General features: G+C 36.6%; 1 protein-coding gene across 2 annotated transcripts in view; it reads right to left on the reverse strand.

The window, feature by feature from the left end:
• The window catches only part of LOC139689950 (maestro heat-like repeat-containing protein family member 1), a 122877-nt gene that overhangs the window by 85607 nt on the left and 16523 nt on the right, over nt 1-20747 (reverse strand). For both annotated transcript variants that reach the window (XM_071587098.1, XM_071587097.1), the window contains exons 5-8: nt 17002-17153; nt 13368-13613; nt 11054-11132; nt 5536-5807 (exon numbers count right to left, since the gene is read on the reverse strand). In XM_071587098.1, the coding sequence (XP_071443199.1) occupies nt 5536-5807; nt 11054-11132; nt 13368-13613; nt 17002-17153 (749 nt within the window). The remainder of the gene's footprint in view (nt 1-5535; nt 5808-11053; nt 11133-13367; nt 13614-17001; nt 17154-20747) is intronic.

The raw sequence follows: 20747 nt of genomic DNA on the forward strand, positions 1-20747 counted from the left end.
TTATTATTAATCTTGATAAAAATTAACTATAAAACATTCACATTATATCATTCATTTATTTTTTACACAGCTCTGAAATTCTCTATGCATGTGCATATATGTACGTTTGTCAGCACATATGCGCTTATGCCAGCTGCTTGAGCAGCTGGCATACGTGAATAACGTATCACAAGATTTAATCACTTTCTAAATTTCTTGTTGAAACTTGGGGATTGGGTCTGAGCAAAATACTTCAATGTTATTGTCCCTGATGAAGTCTTCACATTTGGTGATGTTGGTATTTCGTTCTAATACAACCACTGCGCTGCCTTTATCTGCTTTCTGGATGATCAAATTTTTATCTGTCACTGAATGTTTAATGGATTTTAAGGCCTCGTACTCGGTAGAATACTTTTTCTTTTTTACTTCTAGTTGTGAGAATTTAAGGAGCTCCTGGGAAACAACTTGTTTAACCGCGATATTTTCTTTCTGAAGGGCAACTTCAAGGTCAAACGCCAGGTTTTCAATGTCTTTAACAGAAATAGGAATTTTAGGTACGTACTTAAGGTCTTTTTCTAGCAAAGAAATCTCACTATTAGAAAAGGAATGTCCGGAAAGGTTAACGATACGAGGCCCAAACTTACGGTCACACTTAGAACTTGTTGATTTTGAACTGGACTCCTTATTTTCCTTATTCCTCCTATATTTGAACTGGACTCCTTATATTCTAATTATAGGCAACTAGATCAGTTTCTAGCACATCTAAATTCTATCAATTCTAATGTACAATTCACGTGTGAAAAAGAGGAAAAAGGTTCCCTCAATTTCCTCGACCTATCCATTTCTAAAGACAAAGACGGGTTACAGTATTCCATTTTTAGGAAAGAAATGTATACAGACCAATTAATTAATTCTTCTTCAAGGCATTGCTTCACCCAAAAGCTTTCGGCATTTCATGCAATGATCCACCGTTTAACCGCTATCCCTATGCCAAAATTCAATGTAAATAAGGAACTTAATGTAATTGAAACATTAGCAGTAAACAATGGTTATTCAGAAGATCTAATAAATAAACTTTACCGGAATAAACTTACAAAAATAGCCTTAAGCCACATTTAAAACCCTGAACATTTAAAAGATCCCACTGCCAAACGGCGGAGAATACTACTATCTTGGGACTATTTCTCAATTAGTAATTAAAAGTTTTCCTAAAGAAAAAAAAAATAAATGTGCCTTTTACTGTGGTTCATGCCTGATCTCTCACACTAAAGACAAAGTCCCCAAAAACGAGAGGAGTGGAGTGTATGAGTTAAAGTGCTCAGATTGTAGCACAAAGTATGTTGGGCAAACAGGACGGAAATTTAAAGAAAGGATTAAAGAACACCGAACATGTGTAAAAAATAAGAACATAACATCCCTCTTTGCAAAGCACCTCATCGAAAGTGACCGCAAAAGTGACTTTGTGACAAAAATTTTTCATTTTGAAGAAAAAGGTCAAAGGCTCGATGCTTTGGAGCAATTAGAAATTTTGAAATGTGTCTGTTGAAAAGATGATCTTGCCAACGAAATTTTGTATCCCTCCCACTCCCCACTCCTAGACCTACCACACTTCTAAGTCAAAAATGTAATTCTCTTTTCTTCCCAGCTACATTGTAACCTTTTTACCCCTCCAACCTCCCTCTCTGACCAACCCCCCCTCCTATGATCAGAAGGTATATATAGCCAGTGTGCTTCTATGAGGACCACCTGATGATGACGTTCAACGTCGAAACCTGGGTCGTGTTTTTAAATCAAGTGTGTGGAATTACAAAGTCAATTATTTCATTACATTTCAATATTTCCTGTAGATAATACAGTTGTCTGCCAAAAGTCTTATCTGAGAATTAATATTTACTGGGAGATCATTTATATATATTAAAAACAAGAGCGGGCCAAGTACGCTTCCTTGTGGGACTCCCGATGTTACCCTTGTTTTTTCAGAATACACTTCTAATTTGACCCTTTGTGTTCGACCTTCCATGAAATTTTTGACCCAAGAGATTACTCTTCCATCTGTGTGTAGTGGCAATTGGCCCATCTTAAGCATTAAGCCGTCGTGGTCAACTTTGTCAAAGGCTTTTGACAGGTTGACTATTATAACATCCACTTCTATTCCCGCATCCATAGAGTCGAAAATTTCTTGGCAGAACCCTAATAGCTGAGTTTCGCAAGAGTGCCCTTTTCTAAAACCGTATTGGCGACTATACAACCAATTCTCACTCTCCCACAAGTCCCAGAGATAATCAGCCATTATCTTTTCTAATAGCTTACATACAACTGATGTCAAGCTTACCGGTCTATAATTATCAACTAATGCCTTATCTCCTCCTTTGAAAATTGGCGTAACATATGCCTCCTTCCATGCATTTGGCAGGGCATTATTGTTTAAGGTAACATTGAATAAATGATTTATATAATTTGAAACTACACTACCACCCAATTTAAGCAAGTCAATTGAGATACCATCTGGTCCTTTGGATTTATTCGCCCTCATTTTCAAAATTTTTTTATAAATTTCTGCGCTCGTCGTTATAATACTTTTGGTGTTTAATATTTTTTCGCCTCCTTGTTGACTCAGAGACGTATCTGTAGAATCCTTTTTATTTACCATAACCTTAAATACACTTGAATAGCCATATGATGTCATAGCTCGCTAAAATGTCTCGGTTGTCAAGGCGAATATTCCATAGGGTTTGGACAAATTCTGCAGAATTCTTGATATGGTGCTTGCATGATCCCACAAAAGGCGCCAGGATCCCGGTCAGGTGTTTTGCCAAATTGTACGTTGGTGCCCCTATGGCACTCACAATTGGTCTTAGGGATACTCCTCCTTTGTGGATCTGGGCAGTCCATAGAGTCTCAGCGGGATGGGCGCTTGCAGTACTAGGTTTCTGTTGGCCTCGGAGCACGGCAATGATTTTTTGATTAAAGTGGTTGTCTTCCTAACTAATGCGTCCGTTGGGTCACGGGTGATAATCCGATATGCTGGATCTTGGAGCAATTGTTGGACTTTCCGGTGGTAATCCATAGTGTTCAGCAATACACTTGCATTGCCCTTGTCTGCCTTCAGGACTGTGATGTCGGGATTCTTGCGCAAGGAAAGTAGCCAGTGCTAAAGAAAATAAAGAATGCACGGGAACGCACCCAATTGGCCATAGCGGAGCACACTAATGCTTCCGACCAATCAGGGCACACCTGAGCCTTGGCGGAGTGTATAAATACCAGGCCTTTTTTATGCTCTGAACTTCACCATGAAGATGATGGCAGAGTCAGCCTTCGGAACGTCGGTGTACTGCAACCTGACCTGGTGGGAAACCTGAGAGAACTTCTTGAAAATTTTCTCTCTCTTAATTTTTTTCCATATTCTTTTAACAGAACTCACAGAGCATCATATATAAGAAAAACAGAAAATTTTACTGTGCTCAACACCAATAAATATTTATGGAATAGATAGATTCTCGTTGGTAGTAGAGCATGGTAGTCAAGGTGTTGAGCATTGGACTACCGACCGGAAGGCCCAAATTTGATTCCTGGCCACACCCCAGGATACCCTTAGCTTCACCTGAGCTGTATGATTTTTTGTGAACAAAACCTTCATAGAAAAACCATAGGTAGCTCAGGGAAAGGAATTGGCCCCCTTTACCTGATGTGTGAATTTCAAATGCCATTGGGCTTAGTACTTTGTGAACTCTACTGACACCAACCAAACCAACCTTTGTTGTGGATAACTGTTTATGGTAGATACTTATTAAGAAGTTCGGTCAATATATCAACCAATTGAGATACTCTGGGAACATATTTTAATACCACTGTTTTCTCTGCTCACTTTCCAGGAATAAATTATCACATGATATAAGTGTGCTTCCTCCGCCTGCTGAATTGCACAGTTCACATCAGTCTGATTACACCTTGACTGTCCACAGGATACATGGAGGCTTCAGATGGCTTCTGTCTTAAAAGGCTCCACTGAATCCTATTTACCCTCTCCCTCTTTAATTTCAATGCTTGCTTTTTTACCTTTCAGAATTCAATTCTAGGCCTTCATTATGCTGGTTTTTAAAGCTTTACTCTATCAACGTTCGTTTCATCTTATTTCATCAACATCATTCTTATGTTCAAGAGCATTTGCTACATCTATAGCTGACTCAATTTACCTATCACCAAAGAAATCTCCTTCAAATTAACTCCATAGCCTACAAACACCTTTTTTGCCTCCAGCACCTCATTTTCTTGTCTTTCTGCTCTTTAAATTTCTGCCATTTCCAGCAAACATTTTCAGTTATCTTTCAACTCACTTTTCCTTTTCGGAAAATATAATGCAACGAATCATTCTTAAGGGGGAAAAATATCTTCCACATCCAGTAGACAATCCCACCATAGGTCTACATAAGTTTGCATATCTCCATTGACACATACTTTTAGATCTCCCACTGGTTGAGGTTACTTTTCCTTTTGCATATTTCCCTTCCCTACAAGGATAGCAAAAGTTTATATCCTCCTCTATTGATGGAAAGTTGTTTAGCCGTTGCACCTTCTGCACACTTCTGTTCACAAAACCCATCATAACATTCTTTTGAAGTATCTACTTCCATTGCCATGTTTGTCATTGGCTATCTAAGGACTTGAAAATATATAAATATATTACAAGCCATTGTCACACACAAATGGCAGAACATATACTTAACTTTACAAATTTTTTAGCAAAGTTGTTTGCAACAGACTCGAGTCCGCATCCTTTGCCCAGTGCTTTCCTACCAAGTATATTCAATTTTAACTAAGATACATACAGCACATTTTCAAGGGTATTAAGTAATTATTCTTTCCATTGTATACCTGTGGTTGGAGCCTGTGCACTGTTCGGCAGCCAACACACAGCAAATTTTCTCTTGGTTCCAGAGTCACCAATCACTGCAGAGCATGCCAAAGTGTGCATGTTATTGTACATGTGCTCACTTGCTCCAAAATCAAAGGATCATTATTTCTCTTTCACTCAGCCATTAAATACTGAAATGAAGCAAATGAAGGAATTTTGATGCTCCTGTTTTGCTTCTCTTTTTCTTTCAAGAAAAGATTACATTGTGTTAGAGTTCATAAAGGCTGAGTTTTTGATTTTATGGCTGTATCCTATCATCACACCACTCAACTTCATCACTTTCTTCTGGCTCTTTAAATAATTTGAAATAAAAAAAAAACTTATCGCCACTCCTTAGAATGAGTACTCTAACCATGTCTATGAAAATTCACCTACAAAATCAGATCCAAATGCCAAATCTGGACTTAGTAGAAAATATACCGTTACAAAATTGCAAAATCAAAACTTGTTATTCATTGCATAAATTGTCCATCTCAATGCTACAAATATTTTTAGGGACTATGGCAGACCCAACCTATTCCATTTACATGTCATCCATTTCAAACTACAATGAGGAAACTCAAATAAAATATTAATGATTAATTTCTAAGGATTAGGACTCCTCAGTAAATGATGATTGGAAAGCATTTTTAAGACTCACAGACCTTAACATCAGACTGTGGCAATAGTCCCTGAAGAATTGGAGTCAGGTGTGACATCCATGGATTTGAGGAGGCAGCAGAGCTACTTGGGTTGCCCTCGGATGGCTTCATCTCCTTTGGCGAGCTGATCAAATGGCCAAGCACCCACAAGGCCTTAATCCTCTCGTTTAAAATATGATCAGAATGTGATATACCCCCCAGTCCGGTTGAAGAATGAACTCCTTTTAATTTGTGAATCACTTGCTCCCATGCTTGGTCTTTCCACCGACTCTGAGCTAAAATAAAATAAATTAAATTACTCGACAGGAAAGAATGGGTGTGTGTGTAAATGTGTGATGTACACAAACAAATTAAAACTTTCCAACTAGACTTCTATTCGAATGATTAACTGCTGCAAGGAACGGCCACATCAATTAACAGCTCAAATATCACTATTTTTGGATTTATTCATGGTATGAGACTCCTGCCACACAAAATGAATTTTCATTAAAGAGAAAACCTTTTACAAAGTTGTATTTCATCTGCATTTCATCCTCAACATAAAATTTAATCTAACAAATTCATTCTTGTTATAACATGAAACTACCTCAAATTTAACTTGAAAAGTCTATTATAAATGCAAGCATGTAATGTTTGTCCATCATACTCATTGCAAATTTTTAACATTAAATTGTCATTGCAGCATAATGCATAATAATTCCTATCTAATCCTACCTATATTATACCTAATTATGACCAAGATGGCGTCAACTTTGGCCGTACAACGATGTGGCTCTTGTAAAACACGACTCGAAGTGCGTGATATGGTCGTTAGTTGCGATATTTGCTCGTGTGTATATCACCATAAATGCTCCGGCTTAAGTGATATAACATTAAAAGCTCTCTCGGACTGCCGTGACATTTACTGGAAGTGTTTTTTATGCCGTGTAAATAAGCCCAATATTTACAATATGGCGGCCGACATTGAAAAATTGAAAATGGAGTTACAAGCTCTCCAATCTACCGGATCCACGGAAAGTACTACCTTGCAGCCAATTGCAAAGGAAGCTGTAACGTTGTCTACGGAATTGAAACCTGAAGTCAACGAGCAATTAGGCCTCAGTAGTGACAACTCCGATTTGTGCCCCAAAAATGTAAACGCAAAATTTAACACCATGAGTTTCAAATCCATCGTTACTGACGAGGAAGGTTTTCAAAAGGTGAATTACAAGAGAAACAAACGCAAACAAAATACGGTTTTTGGGAGTTGTAAGCAGCCTGCTGTTACGTGCAATTTTGTGGGAGTTCCTCGCAAGACTCTCTTCTACGTTGGTCGTGTCCAGTCCAATGCAACGCCTGATGATATTGTGAAGCATCTGTCCGGAATATTTCCCGGGAATGACTTCAAATGTGAAAGTTTGAGAGTTGGTGAAGTTTATAGTTCCTTTAAACTCTGTGCGCCAATTAGCCTTAAGGATCAACTTCTTAAAGAAGATATTTGGCCAGTAGAAGTGAAAGTTGGGAAATTTTACCCCCCAAAATCGCGGAAACTGACCCCTACTCATGAAGAGACAGAGAATATTCCTGAAGGGTCAGCTGCGGTGGTAAATCCGAACTCCGAGCTGAAAACTAGTGATGCGCCGGTATCCACCTCAGCAACAAGGGGCCACACCGATAACACTATGGAAAAGTGTTCCTAAGAGAAACGTGTTACCCGCCTCCAAACGGGAATATCAAAACCAAAGTCCTTTAGACTAGATAGCATTAATTTATTTTGCCAAAATGTGCGATGTTTACGTAATAAGATAACGGAGATAGAGGCAATAGTCAAACATGGTGGCTACAATGTGCTATGTCTCAATGAGCACTGGATCACGAAAAATGAATTTGATGTGTATAAAATTAGTGATTTTGGCTTGGCATCATTCTACTGCCGATCTGTAGCAAAAAACGGTGGTACCTGTATTTATGTCTTGAAAGGTATGCCCTTCAAGGTAATTGACTTGGACAAATTCTGTCTGGAATTGCATTTTGAAATATCTGTGATCATATTGAAGGACCTGAATTTGATCATTACTTCTGTGTATCGCTCCCCTAATGGTGTTTTTGAACACTTCTGCAATCAACTGGAACTAGTACTATCCCTATTCTTGACTCTGAAAGCCAATATCATAATTTGTGGAGATCTCAACATTGACATAACACTAAAAACTAGTGATTGTCAGGTTCTTGAAAATCTTTTGCTTTCTTATAATTTATACTGGGCAAACAAACAGCCTACTCGACTTTCTGCCTGCCTAGATAATGTAATTACCAATTATGGTCCTGAACTGTACAGTATAAGTGTCATTGACTATCTCCTATCTGACCATCAAGGTATAAGCTTCACTTTTAATACTCAAATAACTCAAAAGATATATCCAAATAGAGGTAAAACCATAATCGTGAGGCCCATAACAATAGAAGGTTTAGAGAGTTTCCAACTGCTTCTATCTTTTATCGATTGGCATGGTTTTTGCACAGACTCTGTAGAACAAACATGTTTTTCAAGTTTTTTAGGTAATTTCCTAGGCATTTTTGAGCAATGCTTTCCTAAAAAAATTCTAAACTCTATCCCCACTAAAAATAAAAAAAATCTCTGGTATACTGGGGAGTTATTAGCTCTTAGAAATGATTTACTTAGTTACTACCACTCTTACAAAACCAGTGGAAGCCGGCATGACAAAGAGGCCTACTTGAAATACAAAAGAGATTATTATAATTTAGTTAGGTGTGCAAAAAATAATGCTTACAAGGATTTTATATTGAATGCAAAAAATAAACAAAAGGCAGCATGGAGTGTAATCAATCAAGAAGTTGGTCATGGTAATGGAAAAGAAAATCTTCCTTTCACCCCAGATGCTGTAAATAATTTTTTCTTAAAAGCTGTTGAAGACAATTTGTTCTCTCAAAAAGTTGATGCTGCCAATATTGGTAATATGCTGCAAAATCTTCCTCCGAATAATTTAAATTTTAAATGGAATTTTGTTACTCCACTTGATATTATATCGACTGTTAAAAAATTTTAAAAATCCAACAGTAAGGATATTTATGGTCTTTCTAACTCCCTAATAAAGGACATTATTGTGCTCATTGCGGAACCATTAGCAATGTTAGTCAATTTATGTTTTGAGACAGGAGATTTTCCAACAGCTCTAAAATATTCCAAAACAGTACCTGTCTATAAGAAAGGTGATAAAGATGATTTAGCTAACTACCGCCCCATTTCCATAGTCCCCGTTTTTGGTAAAATTTTTGAAGCTATTATGAAAGATCAAATATGTAATTTTTTTGAGTTAAATAATCTCTTTTCCAAATCCCAGTACGGCTTTCGATCTGGGAAATCTACAATTTTGGCAGTAGAGTCCATAGTTAATTATGTCATTAATGCATTTGAAGAAAAGGAATCAGTCTCAGTGACACTATGTGATCTTAGTAAGGCCTTCGACTGTGTTAATCATTCAATATTACTAACAAAGCTAGAATATTATGGTATTAAGGGAGTTGCACTGAAACTAATGAAGTCATATTTGGATGATCGCCACCAATTGGTTGAACTTGATGGCTGTCGGTCTGCAGCTCTTAAAGTAAAATGTGGTGTACCACAGGGCTCTGTGCTTGGCCCAGTACTTTTCATTATCATGATTAATGATTTGCCCTGTAATATGAAACCTAGATCTGTTTTATATGCTGATGACACTACTTTTGTGCAAAAGTGTCAACATCCAGAAGATGCAAAGTTACGATCTAGCGCTACCCAAAAACAGGCTAAGGAATGGTTTGATGTTAATCATTTACAATTAAATACTAACAAAACTCAGCATATTGTGTGCAGTCTTAAATCAAAAATAACTGATATTGAAACTGCTAAAATACTAGGAATTTATATTGATACAAAACTTAATTGGGAGACTCACATCAGTCAGACCTGTAATAAACTTAGTAAAGCTGTTTATATGTTAAGAAAGCTCAACTTTATCATTTCAAATGAGTATCGTTTAACACTTTACCATGCCTTCTTTCAATGTCATTTGAATTATGGTGTTGAGTTATGGGGTCATTCCCCTCATGTTAAACAAATTTTGCTACTGCAAAAGAGAGCTATTCGCTCTCTTGCTAATATACCACCACATGATTCCTGCAAACCTTTTTTTATTAGGTATAGAATCATGACTGTATTTTGTTTGTATATCTTTAAGGCTCTGATTCATGTGAAAGTTAATCTAGAAACTTACCAATTAAGATCCAACCTCCATAACTATTCCACAAGAGGTAAATCGAATCTAAATACTACTTATTGTAGATTGTCATCAACTTACAACACATTTCACAATATGAACATACGACTGTATAACTATCTGCCTACTCAGTTGAAATCAGATGGTATCCAGAGTTTCAAGAATAGGGTATATACCTGGTTACTTGCTCACCCACTTTACTCATTGGATGAATTCTTTTGTGACAATCTTCATCACATTTAAGAAAGTATGTTTATATGTTAAATAATACTTATACTGACGACATTTAATATGGTTGTACCATTTTTAAAATGAATAAAGTATTATTATTATTATTATTATTATTATTATTATTATACTATCCATAGAATTTGAAGTATTCCTCCAAGAAATGGATTTCTTTCATCAAGATTAACTTTAACTGATTACATTGAATTACCTTATAATGCCAACTATAATAATCATCATCTCCCATCTTCTAATTGAGAAAACCAATTTTACTGGACCATTAATGAGCAATTAACTTCATCACATAGGGAATGTTTATGATGTGTATTTCAGTACCTTTCTCTCACAAATTCAATTGAAAGGCAAGTAAAATAAAACCTCACAATAATGAAATTCAGGGGATCAGTTTTTTGCCTGTCTGTTAATCGAAAGTCTGTTGGTGAAACATGAAATGGGTGTTGCGTGATCTCATGTGTCCCATCCCATCCCATGGACACATAATGATTAATTCATTCAGGTAAGCAATTACCAGTTCACACACTAAGGTAACATTAGAGTAAAAAAAGAATTTCTAAATGAAAATAAAGAAAATTTCATGATGCAACCAAAGCAAATACTGCAATTAAATGCATTGATTACACCACTTCATGAATAATATTTGACTTAATGACTGACATGGCATTAATAAGTCGCAGGAAATTTGATACTAAGCAGGTCACAAAGACGCATAGAATATTGTTGCACAAACCAAACAAATACAGCAACGAATCTTGCTGATTACCCTACGTTGAGAAATACATACGCCAAAGAATAGAAAAAACATTTATAAGTCATGAGAAATGTAATGCCAAGCAGGCCATAAGAAACTTACCATTACCATCTCAATCAATGAATCAAAATTATTTTACAGAAAAATAATTTATGCGAACCAAAACTTCCCATTCCCATATTACATTGGGCTATTAAGCCCCACTACAATAAAACTTGATCAGGTAAGATTCATATTGTTTTCATTATCACTCTCAAAACATAATTACCTAATACTTGTATACACTTCAGAGCTTCATAGTGATTTTTTGCAAGTTGAGGATGAGATATGTCTGGGGCCACAGAAACCTAGAGAAAAAAACAAAGATATAATGTAACTTAAGCATTAAATAGAACACTGCTAAGTACACAAAGAGCATTTTTGGATTAAAAAATAAGGAATGTAAGGAAAATTTTGTCTTCAAGTAGCAATACTAGTAAAGGAAATTTGAGAGGACCATAAAAGATAAGCAGAAAAATATTCTGGAGGCTATGACATCAACACGGTTGGCATAAAGGTCATTGCAAAGCAGAAACAATGCCAAACCTAAAATCAATGAGAACGAGATAGGAATTTTTTTAAATCAAAATAATTTCAAAAAAGGCCAAGAGGGGAGCTTCAGAGATATGACTGCCAATTTCTCTCTCTATGACAATCAGGCATTGATCATCCCTCATCTGCTCATTAAATAAAAGTAAATAAGATGTTTCATCAGAAATATTATTGGAACCAACCTGAGGAAATTTCTGTCACATGGGAAGAAGTGAAGGAAGTGAACCTATTGCCAAATTGCGAGTATCCAGAAAAACATTCTTCTCATGTGCAAACATTTTACTGAATAAGTGAACCACCCTCATTGACGTTATGACATAACATGAAGCTCTAATAGGAGGGTGGTCCCATGAGTACCCGGCCTGATCTAGAGATGGCGGTAGTTGTTTGAAAAATAATACTGTATTAAAAAGTACACAATCTATAAAGCATATGTTTCAAGTTGGAAGACGCCACGTTGTTTAGTATTTGTTTGGAAGCCATCAATAGTGAACGTTTGGAGTAAATTTGTGACAATGGAGAAAATCAATCATCGCCATGTGGTACAATACTTTTATTTGAAAGGCCTCAGCCCAACCAATATAAAAGCTGAACTGGAATCTACACTGGGTGAGTCTGCTCCTTTGTTTACAACAGTAACATGTTGGGTAGCAGAGTTTAAACGAGGCCATACGAGCTGTCAAGATGAGGATTGCATTGGTGGAACAAATGAGGTGACGACTCCAGAAACGAAGAAGAAAATCCACTAAGTGATACTGGAGGAACGTCGACTGAAAGTGCGCGAGCTAGCAGATGTAGTAAGCATTTCAAAAAGTGCAGTAAATCGCATATTAACTGAAAATTTGGCCATGAGAAAGCTGTGTGCAAGATGGGTGCTGCGTTTTCTCACACTAGAGCGAAATCAGTGTCGTGAAGATGTTTTAAATGAGTGTTTAGCATAGTTTCACAGCAACAAAGCAGGCTTTTCACGCCGTTTCATAACCATGGATGAAACATGGGTCCATTACTTTACACCCGAGACAAAAGAACAATCAAAACAATAGATTCAAAAGGGAGAACCGCCTCAAAAAAAGGCAAAGACCGTTTCATCTGCAGGCAAGGTCATGAATTCAGTTTTTTGGGATGCACTTGGAATAATTTTCATTGACTATCTTGAAAAAGGAAGAATTATCAATGGCGAGTATTATGCAAATTTATTTCAATGTTTGAACGAAGAAATCAAACAAAAGCGGCCGCATTTGGCTAAGAAGAAAGGGTTGTTTCATCCATATAATGCACCAGCTCACAAATCCATTATTGTAATGGCTAAAATTCGTGAATTATAATTTGAATTGCTACCTAATGTGCCTCATTTCCCAGATTTAGCCCCCTCGGATTATTTTCTATTCGCAAACTTGAGGAATTGGCTCGGTGGTCAAAGATTTTCCAACTGCGAAGAAGTGATGTTGGCATTTAGTGGCTATTTTGAGGAGCAAGACAGTTCTTATTATTATAAAGGGTATCTAACTTATTTAACAATCCTGGGAAAAGTGCATAGATTTGAAACTAAGTTATGTTGAAAGATAAATACATTTTTTCCACCACTTTTGTTTTCTTTGTTAGGCTGGGTACTTCTGGGATTACCCTCGTATAAAGGAATAAAAGAGGCCAGAGGGAATGAAATGAAATCCATTTCAATCAAGTTCTTATTTCCCTCAGTAGGATTTTACTGTGTTGTACATTATGTAAATGATTGCAACTTTTGCCAATTTATCCAAAGGATTACTCCTCAGAACTCATCAGCTACAACCATACATTTCATGATGATATTTTCTTTAAACCAAATCACAATTTCAAGCCATAAGAGCGCAAATATTTTCCTGCCCTCAAACTTTCACAGGATTTACCCAATTTAAGTTTTACAAATTCCCCTAATGTCATTTTGTCAGATTGTTTGCCACTGTTTTGCACATAATAAAACAATAAGAGGACAGGGAATGCTGACGACTCACCTGATCAAATGCTGCTTTGAGCAACTGCTCAGGTAATGGGTCAGGTAGAGCACTCTGAGGGAGGCATAATGCCACTTCCAGCAAATGACAAAGGCAGGTGGTTATTGCCAGGGGGTCTGAGTGGTGCTGCTTCTGCCTATACAAGGCCAGTAACACAGCGGCCAATATGGGCAACTGCTCTGCAGACTTGAACTTGGACAACAGCGGAAGAAGTGGTCCAACCGCATTAAGTGTGGCTCGACATACCTGGACGGAAATGAGCATTCCACATAAGCAAAAAAATTTATATTCTTTTAGAAAAAGGAAAACAAAACATACAATCAACTATTGTATTTATCTTTAAATGACAAAATAGCCAAAGTGCAGTCCCATAAAATGTACAGGTTGCATTTTATAAGAGTAAGTTTTGCTTCTGTTAAATAAATAAGGTAATACTGGTTATTAAGACCTCACTTCCCAGGCAGAACATTCCATTAAATTCTAGGATATTCATTTGAGGAACCAAGTCCACAAAAACTGCAAAAGCATCATCAAATCCAACCTTACTAAAATCCATCCAACAAAAAAAAAGGATTCTCACTACTTCACCCATTTATTTATTTATGTATTTATTTATCTACTTATTTGGGCAAGGTTGAGACCTATAGCCCCTTCATCAACCTAACCCTTACATTACAGACATTACATTGAAGACAATCACATACAATCAAGCCCTAGATGGAGGAAAATCCACCGAGGCGGGAATCGAACCCACGACCTCTGGGTTGGTAGGCGAGGGCATTACCCTGCCGCCACCGGGGCCGGAAAACCTTATAAGCTCCCTCCGAAACCATGATTGCTTCTACTTGAAGTCTTACAAAGGATATGCATGTGTTATTATAGACAAGGACACCTACTCTCAAAAAATGCACACACTCATTGAGAATGGATCATACACCAATGCCTCCACCAAAATCACCAACAAAATGGTCCAAGATACAAAATCCGCAATTGCCAATTGCCAGCTCCTTATTGACACATCTTATCCAATCCTCTCATGCATTTATGGCCTTCCCAAAGTACACAAAAAGATTGTCCCATGCATCACATCATTCCATCATCAACTCTCCCACATACAATATTTCGCAATGACTCAATCAACAGTTCACCAGCATTGAATTTCAGAGTACATGGAATGTTAAAAACAGTCAATTTCATTCATATTATCATACATATCACACTATAAGACTTCCATATCTTAGTTTTCTTTGATGTCGAGTCCTTATTCCCGAGTGTTCCTATCCAAGACACAATAACCTTCTTGGAAGATTGGCTCCATATCAAACATATTCCCAACAAAATTATCAGAGAGTACATATGTGCTATTGACAAATCTGGTTATGAATCAAAACTACTTCACTCTTAACAAAAAGGTATACTAGCAAAATTTTGGCACTAGAAAGGGCAATTCACTTTCCCCTTTCCTTGCAAACATGTTCATGACCAAATTTGAAGATAACTATAAAGCCACTTTTGACTATTTCCCTGCCACTTGGCTAAGATACGTCGATGATATTTTTGCAATTTATGATACCACCCAAGGTCCTCTAGAACACTTCTTGGAAAAACTCAGTAGCCAATACCCTACCATTAACTTCAACTATGAAATATAAACCAATCAATCCCTCCCGTTCCTAGATATCAGAGTAAACCAGACTAATACAAATGAACTTTCCTTCTATATTTACAGAAAAACCAAACATACCAACAACTACATACATTAGTTGTCTTTTGAACACGATACACACAAACACGTGGCATTTCATTCCCTAGTCCACGTTCGTTAACGTCCTACTGAGCAAAGCAAAATTTCAATCAGAATTGGAATACATAAAACGAACCGCCGCTATAAATGGTTACAACCCAAACATCATCGATAAGATCCTCAAGAAACAAGAACAGAAAAAAACCAACACAAGACAGCACCACATTATTATCCACTGATGAAAAGAAATATCTAAAATTATCTTTCTATCCCACACTGACTAAAGGACTTGCTCCAATTTTCAAAAAATATAGCAGAAAACCTATATTAATCACCAACAACAAACTCAAAACACTTGTGGGAAACCCAAAAGATGCCATTGATTTACTCCAAAAATCAGGCACATACAAGAAAAGTTGTCCCAAATGTAACCAATTGTACCTTGAACAAACATAGAAATATTCTCACACGGTTTAAAGAATACATGGCTCGCTACAGACTAGCTCATACTGAAAGATTGGCAGTAGCAGCACATATGCATCAACACTCGCACAACATTGATTTGAATAATTTAAAAACTCATTAGCACAGTACCGAACCACTTATTAGACTACCATGAAAGCATCCACATCCACTGCTCCAAAAATAAACTCCTTAACTATAACCAGGGCCCCATGTCATCATCCTTATTCTCCTTAGCCAAACACAGGAATTACCCCACTCAAAAAATTACCATTAATGACTAGGCTTCTCATACATATTTGACCATAACTGCACAATAGCTTCCCAACCCATTCCCCCTTTTCCCCCAAAATAACAAAATCCCCAACATGACCATTCCATACACCTTCCCCTTCCACCCGTCGTTTTGCAACAACTCCCACCCCCCTACTTTTAACCGTTATAATACACATAGTATATAAAAGACACCACACACAAGGTGGCATCATTCCGTCTCTGAAGAGAACTGCTTGGCAGTCAAAACACCATGTCGGCCTCTGGGTACATCCCTTACCTTTCCCTAAGTGCAAGTTATAGAACTAACGTCGGAAGAGATTTCACAGAAGACCTGTGAGTGAGATTTGAGAGGGTTAAGGCATTGAGCATAACCAAGCAAGAGAGTGTTTGGCGGGCCACTGGTGCAGAGAGAAATCACCTGTAAGCCCTGGTTGTGTAAGTGTTTGAGATTCTAGCAAGGATCAATGCTATTTAGTACATCCAAGCTAGAGAGTGCCAGATTAATTAGAATTTATTTTATTACCTGCGATTGGTGGGCCTCTGACAAATATAGAAATCTCTCGTAAGCGCTGTCTGGGTAAGCACTTGATAGGGGCGAGGGTCAATGCTATCTAGTACACCTTGGCCTGAGTATTTTTATCATATTTTGGTTTAATTGCTTGTTCTGTTCTAACCTCCCTACATCATTTGATTATTTTATTTATTTTGCCTCTCTAAATTTCCCTCACCATATCTTTTGCCCACTATTAACCGTACGACTGGGGTCGATACTTCCTATATTACTCATTCAGCCATAGTTACCGTTCATTTAAATTCTTTTGTAGGTGAAACAGAATAAAGTTGATGAATCTTCTTCACTTCACTGTTGATTCTATATTTGTCTACAATTCATTTTACAGTATGAACATAGAATAGTCAAACTTATAATCACATTCTTTGAAAAATACACAACTGATGGCATCTACCGATAGTCATATGTAATCTTTAAGGGACTGCAAGATTTCACACTAATATTTGGCTGAAAAATAGAAACCAAAGGTTTTTAACAATAAAATAGTTGGAACCAACTATGGCCAGGAACAAAATTTCAAATCAATTAGTAAACTTGGCATTATTGGCAGCTCACCATGGTAGAACCATTATTTTTCATACCTGAGGATCTCTAGAATGTATCCATGTAGAGGAAAGATGATCATATGCTACAGTCATTTCTGTTGAGAAAGCATCACGGGTGACTAAAGGATCTGGCGCTCTGTCCATGTTGTTCATGTACTCCTCTATAGCCTCAGCAAAACAACGGATCACTGCAGAGAACAGACATTTAATTGCATTAATCATACATTTAGGATCATTCTATCTATCCAGATAGAACCCTGAGAAACACCCCTAGGGTGCATGGCAGGGAGTGATTACCAGCCAGGCTCACTTAATAAAATAAATTTTTTCAAATTTTTAGTTAAAATGAATATTTAAAATAATACAAAAAAGGAACATAATTATAACTATAGGTACATTCACTACGGCATCTAATTGAGATATACGAGGCATGATCATAAATTACGGGCTGTTTGGTGACAGGAAAAAATATACTCTCATGAAACACATTTTATTGGTACTAATAGTGAGCTACAAACCTACTTCACTTCTCTACATAATCACCGTTCACTTCTAAGCATTTTTTGTACCGCTGTACCAGCTTCTTTAACCCCTCTGTGTAGAAACTCGCCGCCTGAGAGTTGAACCAAGAGTTGCTCTTCAGTTTCGAAAAGTTGTCCTCCGAGCCACTATTTCAAGTGCAAGAAGAGGAAGTAGTCGCTAGGCCCAAGGTTAGGACTGTACGGTGGGGGTGGAAGGCCCAAAAACTCTCGTCGACTAGACATTCTTTGCTCTTTGTGGTGGTCGGTAAGCATTTTCGGTACCCACCTTGCTCACAATTTGTGGTATCCGAGGTTATCCGCGACAATATTGTAGACAGTAGTGATTCCAAGTTTAACAAATTGTTTAGCTAGGCCATTAATCGTCAATCGATGATCATATCATATCATATCATATCATATCATATGGCCGACCCCGGTGGCGGCGGGGTAACGTCCTCGTCTGCCATTCCAAGGGTCGCAGGTTCGATTCCCGCCTGGGTGAGTTTCCCTCCATCTAGGGCTTGGGTGTTTGTAAATGTGACCATTGTTATCGTTGTTAATAGTTCCATGTAAAGGACAAAATGTGCTGTTTTCGGACTAATAATGAATAAATAAAATAAATAAATATCACAGTTTTTGTTCCACTTGTGAATCAATTTCATTTGTCACAAAATATTTATATGGTAGTTGTGTCCATCCAAAAACCTAACTTAGCTGGTAGATTCTTCATCATAATAACATAATAATATATATATATATATATATATATATATATATATATATATATATATATATATATATAACATATATATATATATATATGTATGTATATATATGTATGTATATATATATAACATATATATATATATATGTATGTATATATATGTATGTATATATATATATATATATATATATATATATATATATATATATATATATATATATATATATATATATATATATATGTATGTATATATATGTATGTATATATATATGTATATATATATATATATATATATATATATATATATATATATATATATATGTATGTATATATATATATATATATATATATATATGTATATATATATATATACTAGCTGAATACCCGGCTTTGCACGGGTTAGGGAGAAACAGTAATATAAATATACTACATAAATAAAAACAACAAATTATAAAGTAAAATAATACATTACTTCATACAAATTTAAGAATCTTTTTTATTTAACACCTGTTTATAAACTACATTTTTTGTTTCATATCCAGGGGAAAGAATATATAAATTTTTAGGCGAACCTACTCTGGAGCAAGCAACATAAAGTTGCCCGTGGCTAAAACATGGCGATCTTAGATCAACACCACAAAACTTTAAAGACTGTCCCTGTGATTTATTAATGGTAATTGAAAAAGCTACCCGGACTGGAAACTGTAATCTTTTAAAGTTGAAGGGAATATCAGTTGGGATTAGAGGTATCCGTAGAATAAAAATTATTTCACCTTTTCCTTTTCCAGTTATAATGACTGCCTTGATTATATTTTTCATTAATTTTGTCACACACAATCGTGTCCCATTGCAGAGTTTTGGTGGATCTAAATTTCGCAATAAAATGATTGGAGATCCTACTTTAAGTATAAGGCGATGTTGTGGCAATCCAGCTGGATCAAGTGAATTTAGGAATTCCGTTGGATAATTGACGGCTTCGTCAGCATCCACTACGGTATCAACCGATTTATATTCAATCACGTCTCCTGGCAGCATGGCTAGTATCTCCTTGTTAATTTCATTAACATCATCGTTCTTAGGAGCAAGAATGGCTCTTTCTAGCAACCATTCTAAATTTTTATAATTTTGATTAACGTTGGGATAGACTGCTTGTATCATATCGCGGACAGTTTTCACCGATACACATAAATCTGATGACAATTTTATCATACCAGATGCTTCAATAACTAATCTATCTTCTCCAATCTCCAAAAGTTTATTTGCAAAATTTTGAGCATTCCCATCTCTTAAGAGGATTCGCATGTTTTGTTTAAGGCTAATTTCTTGGACATGATTCCATAGAACGAATGTTTTAAACAGGCATAAATTTCATCGGCTGGAGTCGATTTTGGAATGACAGGCAGAGTTTGATGGAAGTCTCCACACAGGAGTACCAGAGCTCCTCCCATTAAACTGCAGTTTCCTCTAAGATCTTGAAGTGTTGCGTTGAGGGCCTCAAGAGATTTTTTATGAGCCATCGTACACTCATCCCATACTATCAATTTACATTCTATAAGAACTTGTGCCTGGACGCTTCCTTCCGCGGAGTGAGCTGTTCTTCCTCCTTCCATTAATGTCACCGCAATACCTGAAGATGCAACGGCTAGAGCAATTTCTCCATGAACCCTGATTTCAGCGAGAACTAAATTAATTAAAAATGTTTTTCCCGTGCCACCAGCAGCATCAAGAAAAATGATACCTCCTTCTTGTTTATCTACTTGATCCGTTATTGTTTCGTACGCGAATTTCTGATCTTCATTAAGAAGTGGCTTTTTAACCGCGACGTATGCTTCTAAGTCTAAGACATTGTAGCTAGTTTCACGTATATAATCTGGATAAAATACACCCTGTTGATCTTGTACAGGTGCAAAAAGACCGAGTTCCACTAAAGTCTTGTTAACCATGGTGATACACTTTTCCTCCAAAATAATCAAAGTTTTATTAAAAATGTCGGAGTTAAACGTAATATCCAATGTAGGATTTTCACTTCGAACGTTAGCCAGTATATCCTCACTCATTGATTCTTTATATTTTTCCCATAATGTTTTTGGGTTAGATGGATTACAGGAGGTTATTATGATGGCAAACAAAATTCGGATTTGTCCTGGAAGAGAAATCAAACTGGCCTCTCGCAATGAGTCATCCCAGTGTTGATCTCCTTCTAGCAACCCTAAATGCTGGCAAGCTTCTCTGAATGTCTCACATATTTCTTCGTTTACCGTTCTTAATTCTGCAAATGAGCGAGGTCCTCTAATGGTATGTAGAAGCATTCTTAAAAAATAACATTCGGCGTTGTTAGGATGGACTGTGTAGACTCGGCCCAATGCGTCACATGAATAAATATCATTCTCAGGATCAAAGTTGCCCATTTTTCTTCTACAAAAGACTTTCCTTGATGTATTCCACGTATAATATCTCGGCAATTCTGAATAATATAGTGTTCTTGCAAAAGTATCCTGCTGGCATAGTTGGAAAAATGCTGTTTCTATGACAGCAAA

This window comes from Hetaerina americana, unplaced genomic scaffold (assembly GCF_022747635.1).
Source record: "Hetaerina americana unplaced genomic scaffold, ioHetAmer1.1.p SCAF_294, whole genome shotgun sequence".
Classification (NCBI taxonomy): domain Eukaryota; kingdom Metazoa; phylum Arthropoda; class Insecta; order Odonata; family Calopterygidae; genus Hetaerina; species Hetaerina americana.